General features: G+C 35.3%; 1 protein-coding gene across 1 annotated transcript; it reads left to right on the forward strand.

Moving 5' to 3' along the window:
• The first annotated feature begins 4,616 nt into the window (after positions 1 to 4,616).
• Positions 4,617 to 5,549, forward strand: LOC131405535 (olfactory receptor 4F17). The gene has a single exon (XM_058540513.1). It carries the CDS (start codon positions 4,632 to 4,634, stop codon positions 5,547 to 5,549), a length of 918 nt encoding a protein of 305 aa, XP_058396496.1. The 5' UTR covers positions 4,617 to 4,631.
• The last annotated feature ends 2,461 nt before the right edge of the window (positions 5,550 to 8,010 follow it).

Below are 8,010 nucleotides of genomic sequence, written 5' to 3' on the forward strand. Positions count from 1 at the left end.
ATCTAAAGAATTGTTATTTATTGTCTTGTTAACCCATCTGGATTTTAATTTCACAACTTTATCTTATTTAATTGTTAAACTATGATTCTTAAAAAAACACCTTTAGACTCAGTGAGGTAGTAAAAATATCTAAGTGAGCCAAGAAATTATGACAACAGCCCTTACCTCAAGAAAATACTGTGTTTCCTCAAGGGAAAACTTAAGAGACTATGAGTTAATCTTAGTGCTCAAAGTCAGGTTGGCTCTTTCCAGATCTCTTTACTTGACTCTGGTCACTTTCATAAGTGGCTCTTAATTAACCAAGTGGTTTACTAAAGAGGACAATTCATATAGATTTTATTTTCTTGGAAATTTTACGCTTGAAGGGAAAGGAACTACAAGGAAAATCTGTACTCTGCTCTGAAAATTGCTGTAGTCTCTTCCAGTTATGAAGGAGGTAGGTAAAATGATGAAAGGGAAATATATTAGCAGGACTCACCAAATTGTAGCATTTTATTGACAATGAGATGCTTCTATTAGTAAGAATCCATTCATCAGAATTCACTAAAATGTATATCTTCAGGAAAAGTGGAAGCATCCTGTGAGGTTGGCTTAAAGACTTACAATAGTTATATGAATAATATTAGAAAGGATAGCATTTGCTGTACGTGTTATACAATGTAGTAAGTGTTATGTAAGTGTTAAAAGTGTTAAAAATTCTTCTCCCAAAACTTCCAAGCTAATCTATTCTTTCCCCTCTACTTGAGGGTCTTTTTCTCATAATTCCCCAAAGCCATTGTTCTTATCCACTTCTTTCCCTCCTTCCTGTAACACCAATGAAAGCTTGGACACTGCTTTCACATAAAGGTTCAAATCATACTCGGAGTTGTGAGGATTTTTTTGGAGAGCTTTGGATACAATGAATTCATTTTAAGAACAGAAAAACAATAGATATTTTGCATAGATATTTTGAATGACATGACCAAGGTCACACAATAAGTTTGTGCTAGAACCCAAGTCTCCTGACTTCAATCTCAGTGAAATTTATAAAGACTTATAGTGTTTTTCTGTAAAGATGGGTCAAAGAAGTTTAAAACAAACATATAAAAATTTAATGACTGAATTTTAAGTTTAATCAAGTGCATGGGGAAGGATTTTCTTGTTCATATGTAGGTGGCTCTTCATGGTTGCTACAACCAATGTGTAAGATTCTGGAGAACTTCTTCAATAAAACTAAACTTAATGTTTAATTTAGAATCAATAAGATTCTTCTAAAACTTCTTGAATCATTTTTGAAGAGTAAGAGATGAGCTTTGAAAGAATTATAGTGGTGAAGAGTGTCCTGTAACTGAAGATCCCATATTATTACTTCTTAGCAGCATATACTCAGGAAATGAGATGTCTTAACTCAGCAAGAATTCCTTTTACTGTAGAATAGCATGTCTGAATTTTCACTTGTTACCATGATAGAAAATCTTCATGATGCAAATGAGAACTCTTTGGTCAATCATTACCCTTAGGTATATCTTCCTATGGAGATAACTATCGAGTTTGTCCTTCTCTCTCAGTGAAATTAAATGCTTTCACATCAGTAAATATCTAAAGCCAACCCTAAATTAAACATTTTGATCTAAAAAATTCCCAACCAATCACTTATGTCAGAAATGATCTCACAATAGTAATCTTATCCCGTTTATTGTCAATGATTAGTATTATTAAATTTATTACTGTTCTAAGCAAAGGGGAACTAAAATGAGTGTTCATGACTTGTTGTACTGTTAGATTTCTCCTCATAATTGGAAAAAAATTAGAATTGCTAAATTTTTATAGGACTTTGAAAATAGTACTGTGGAGTTTTAGTGGACATATCTAAAGAATGTGATTCAGGATAATGAAGAGAAAAATGTAATATCCAAGGGGTATGGAATAACTGTGATTAAGGAAGTAAAGAAAATAAATATTACTACTCTCCCAATAAATTTGATGAGTAACCCTCTGTCCCTTCATGTCTCCCCTGGGACCCATCAATTTCACTCCTCTCTTTCACATCTTACTTGACCTGTTAACTCCTACACCTCATCTTACAGGTATTCATGGTCATGCTTCTCCTTCAGGCTACCATTTCATTTCCTACTTCACTTATTCCAAATCTTGAAAGAGCTTTATTTTTCTCTGCAGTAGACAAGTGAAATGGCTTTCTCAACCTATGTACAACAGTTACTCTTCAGGCTCTTACCTAGCAGGTAACAAATTACAACCTACAAATGATCTGTATATTGCATATTACTATGCTAGTGTTTATTATAACAATTATCAGAATTGAAGTCATGACAATGCTCACAATTACTCAGAATAAAAATGTTGGCATCATCTTTTTTCATCTCCCATAGCCTATTGACAAATATCCTGTTATTACTACCTTAATAATGACTATTATGTATTGACTACTTACTATTTGTTAAAAATGTATTAAACAATTGCTCATAATTCTTCAATAGTTCTTCATTGTCTTCATAATTGAACACAAATCCCTTTGTAAGCATTCCAGAACATTTTTTCAATTTTGTCTTCTGTTAAGCCCCTTCACATTTTCTCTCATGGAATTTGTTTTGCCTTTTTCTCATGTTTTCCTCATTCTACTTCTGAATTCTCTTTCTTTTATCCTCTTTCTCGTTTTTAAATCTTATTTTTCTCTTTTTTTGCTTATTCTTCTTCTGTTTTTCACTTTTAATTATATTTTGGCTTACCTCTTTTTCTCGTGTTTTGATATCACCAAATGATAAGTAGAAATTCCATCCTCCATAAGGCCTTATAACTTCCAGCTTCTCTTTTAGAATCCTCATAAATTTAAACTTCCCCTAAGGCTGATTCTCTACATCTCTCTTAGCTTTTATGTTTCTACACAAGCATCTGAGAGACTATGAAAACTATTTCAGAATTGCATCTCTCTCTCGTTCCCCATAAAGTATTAGAGTAACGGAATTTTGAGAACTTTTGATCCAATGCACTCATTCTAAACATGGGAAAACAGAGGGATACAAGGAACTGAAATTCAATTATATTGTTATGACTGCTATTTCTAGAACACAAGTAAATTTTTTTTTTTTTTTTTATTTTTGTGAGGAGGACCAGCCCTGAGCTAACATCCAATGCCAATCCTCCTCTTTTTTTTGCTGAGGAAGACTGGCCCTGGGCTAACATCCATGCCCATCTTCCTCCACTTTATATGGGACGCCGCCACAGCATGGCTTAACAAGCGGTGCGTCGGTGCACACCCGGGATCCGAACCGGCGAACCCCGGGCCGCCACAGCGGAACGTGTGCACTTAACCGCTTGTGCCACCGGGCCGGCCCCACAAGTAAATATTTTTTAAATAATTATTGGGGAATCAGGGTTTCTCTGTGAATTAGAAATCTTACTACTAATAATTATCTAAATCTATTGAGCACTTAGTAAATACAAAAATTGTGCAAAACACTCTACATTCACTACTTCATTTGAAATTTATAATAACCATAAGAAGTGAATATGATTAGTATTCGCATTTACAAAAACGGTGAAATAAGTCCTAAAGAGCTTGACTCCAAAGTCTGCAGACTACATACAAAACCCACACTCTGCACATAGTAAAATTGTGAGTGAGGGTTTGTTTCAGTTTGATAGAGAGAAGATTTCCAACAACTGTACACAAAAATTTTTGTGATGGACTACTAGGCTACTAAGAATGCTTTTTCAAAAATTCATGTCATAAAAGGACTTTGTAATATGAAGATCATACAATTTTCTATTTAAGAGTTAACATTGGTTTATAACGTTGTGTAAATTTCAGGTGTACATCATTATACAATGTTATAAACCAATATAACCACAATAAACAAAAAATAAAAAAAAAATAGAAATACAAAAAAAGGTTGAAATTTGCACCTAAAAAAAATTTAAATAAATAAATAAATGACTTTCTCTTCTTAAAAAAAAAAAAGAGTTAACATTTGGGCTACTGGATCCGGCCCCGTGGCTTAGTGGTTAAATGGGCGCACTCTGCTACTGGCGCCTAGGTTCCGATCCGGGTGCACACCGACTCACCGCTTGTCCGGCCGTGCTCAGGCAGCGTCCAACATACAGCAACGAGCAGGATGTGCAACTATGACATACAACTATCTACTGGGGCTTTGGGGTGAAAAAGGGAAAAAAAAGGAGGAGGATTGGCAATAGATGTTAGCTCAGGGCTGATCTTCCTCACAAAAAAAAAAAAAAGATATGGGCTAGAGAATATAAACAGTTTTGGAGTTCGGGGCAAAAGGAGATAAATGTAGGATGATGGTACAGACTTAATCTGGCAGAGAGAGTAGCCTGAAAAAAGATATTTTATTAGCAATAAGCCTAGCATAAATGGAAACACTGAGAAAACTCGGAGAACTGGATTATAAGGTATAACCAAGGGAGGAGTGTGGAATGAAATGGTGAGTTTAGATTGTGTGCATTTTGAAAGCTTTATGTAATAAACCATAAAAAGTCATTTGAGTGAGCAAAATGATACAAAATGAGGCTTTGAATTTGAATATGATAATTCTGACTTCCTTCTCACTCTCTTCTCCAAGGTGACTACAGAGGCTATTTCCTGGAATGAATCAATAAGTGAAACAAATCACTCCATGGTGACTGAGTTCATTTTTATGGGACTTTCCAATTCTCAGGAACTCCAGATTTTCCTATTTGTGTTCTTTCTTGTATTCTATGTAGGAATTTTGTTTGGAAATCTTCTTATTGTCATAACTGTGGCTTGTGACTCCCATCTTCACTCCCCCATGTATTTCCTGCTGGCCAACCTCTCACTCATTGATCTGTGTCTGTCTTCAGTCACAGCCCCCAAGATGATTGCTGACTTTTGCAGTAAACACAAAGTCATCTCTTTCAAGGGCTGCCTTGCTCAGATATTTCTCCTTCACTTCTTCTGTGGGAGTGAGTTGGTGATCCTTGTAGCCATGGCCTTTGATAGATATGTAGCAATCTGTAAACCCCTTCACTACCCTGCAATTATGTGTGGCAATGCCTGTGTTGGCATTGTTGCTTCAGCATGGGGAACTGGCTTGCTCCACGCAGTGAGCCAATTGGCCTTTGCAGTAAATTCACCTTTCTGTGGTCCCAATAAAATTGATAGCTTTTACTGTGACCTTCCTAGGGTCATCAAACTCGCCTGTACAGACACCTATAGGTTGGATATCATGGTCATTGCTAACAGTGGTGTGCTCACTGTTTGTTCTTTTATTCTCCTAATCATTTCCTACACCATCATCCTAATGACCATCCAGCATCGCCCTTCAGACCGGTCATCCAAGGCTCTGTCCACTTTGACTGCTCACATCACAGTAGTTCTTTTGTTTTTTGGACCGTGTATCTTAATTTATGCCTGGCCATTCCCCATCAAGTCACTAGATAAATTCCTCGCTGTATTTTATTCTGTGGTCACTCCTCTCTTGAACCCAATTATATACACACTGAGGAACAAAGACATGAAGACTGCAATGAAATGTCTGAGAAAATGGAATGTGAATTTTAGGGTAAAGTCTTAGATGTTTTATAACTGTGAGACTAATCTGAGATAGGGACATAGTAATATGGTAAAGTTGGTAAATTGCTCATGAAAATTATACCTTCCATTTAGACATACTTTAGTAATTGTCAAAGAACTCTCATATACACTGACTCAATCCTTCAAATCTCTTGTACGTTATATTTTTGGATAAAGATGCAAAGTTACTATCACACTTTGGCAATATTATCTCACTAATTCTCAGAACAGTGAAAGACATACATATGTTAGTATTTGTACACTCCTGTGCCTTCCTGAGTGGTCCTGAGAGTAATAGAGGGAAGGTTAAGAACTAGCCTGGCTTATAAATTTAAAAAAATTTTATTTGGCGCATTTTCCCTAAAAACATCAAAGAAGCAACTGCCATACACCTAATACAAAAAATATGCTTAGTCATAAGGATATACGTAAGTCAACTTTTAAGAGGTTTAAAAAAAACTCCTCCCTGGGCTGGCCCCGTGGCTTAGCGGTTAAGTGCCCACACTCCACTGCTGGCGGCCCGGGTTCGCATCCCGGGCGCGCACCGACGCACCGCTTCTCCGGCCATGCTGAGGCCGCGTCCCACATACAGCAACTAGAAGGATGTGCAGCTATGACATACAACTATCTACTGGGGCTTTCGGGGGAAAAATAAATAAATAAAATCTTTAAAAAAAACCTCCTCCCCTTGTAACAATTTATGGTTCATCTCTTGTCACTTTAACAACCCATAATCCATGAGTGCATTATTAGGAGTGACAGAAAGAGTGAATCTGCCAACATGAAATTTTCCTTGTAGGCACTTGACATTCTGTGATATATGACAACAACTCACAGCAGTAAAAAGTATTTAGAGAGATCCAAGTCTCTTGAAATGTTGGCACAAAGTGCTTCATTTGGATTCATCCATGTCATTTCCTACGGTTAGCTTTTAAGAGCATAGGCTTTAAAGTCAAAAAGAGATGGGCTCAACTCTACTAATCACTTAATAATCATGACTTTGGGCACATTGCTTAACTTTCTTAAGTTTCAATTTGCACATGTGCAAAAGGGAGATAATACTTATACATATGGTTATTATGAGAGATAATGAAACAATAGATATATTGCACAAATAGCACATATTGTGGCATATTCTCAGGAGTAAATAAACGTTAGGTACCATTATCATTAGTACATAAATCCTCTATATCAACAAGCCATATGTTCTCAAACTTTATTTTATCCCAATATACTTAAGGGAAACGACACATTCCAGTCTTAGCAGATGCTCATTTGGGGCATAGAGGTTATAAGTTAAGGCGTATATATTTATGTGCAAGCATGTACTCATACACCTACACTCTACCATTCTAGGAAAACATGCCAAAAATTCAAGATAGAAGTAAAGGAAAATATAGGTTGAAAAAAAGATTGAGAAGTGATTCTGATAAATAGCTCCTCTCTCCAGCAAGAATCACTGAACCAGGCTAAAATTGAAGATTAAATATTCTAAGAGAAAAAAGAATGTAGTTGTTCAAAGAGTGGCTTGAATTAATAGATAAGGAGAGTCAGATGATGAGAGGGTAAAATTTACTGATACTTCAGAAAAAAAAGAGAATCGAAACTCCATAAGCAGGTTAAAAACACATAAGGAAATTAGTATGCGATAGTGACAGTATATCAACTGAGTGAAGAAAGGAAGGACATATTAATGTGATCTTGGAATAACAGGATAGCAAGATGGGGAAAGATATATTGGATCTATTCTTCATGCCATATGCCAGGACAATTTCTAAATGAATTCAAGCATAAATTAAAAAAAAAAAACTACACAAATATTAAAAGAAAACATAATTTAATCTCTTTAACATCCATGAATATGATAAAGATTGATAATATAACTGCATAAAATTAATGTTTCAATGCATGATAGAACTGAGAAAAGTAAAATAACACAAGAGATAATGGGGTAAGGTGTTTACAACTCCCATCACAAAGAATAATAGCTCTAATATATAAAGAATTTCTTTTAAAAGTGTCAACAAACAGAAAAATGGGCAAAGTGCATGAATTTACAGTTCATATATAAGGAGATATAAATGATCCTTAAATACATGAAAAAATGTTCAAGCTCTCTCGTGTTAAGATATATGCAGAGTAAAACAGCTGAAACATCAGTTTTGACCTATAAGACATCAAATATCTGACATCAATATTTAATAATATAACCTGTTGGTATAGCTGTACATAAATGGGCACTCATGCATTGCAGATGAGAGTACAAAATGGTATAACCTCTTGGCAATATCTACAAAAATTACCATGTTACTAACTTTTGATCCAGCAACCCTAACTCTATCCTAAGGATATATTTGCAAAAATACAAAATAAACAATACACAAGGTTACTTGTTAAAGCATTGTTTTTAATAGCAAAAGAATGGAAAATACCCAAATGACAATCAGTGAGAACTGCATAAA

This window comes from Diceros bicornis, chromosome 5, assembly GCF_020826845.1.
Source record: "Diceros bicornis minor isolate mBicDic1 chromosome 5, mDicBic1.mat.cur, whole genome shotgun sequence".
Lineage (NCBI taxonomy): Eukaryota > Metazoa > Chordata > Mammalia > Perissodactyla > Rhinocerotidae > Diceros > Diceros bicornis.

Excerpts from the sequence above, each read along its gene's own strand:
- LOC131405535 (XM_058540513.1), top strand. The coding sequence starts at position 4,632 with ATGGTGACTGAGTTCATTTTTATGGGACTTTCCAATTCTCAGGAACTC.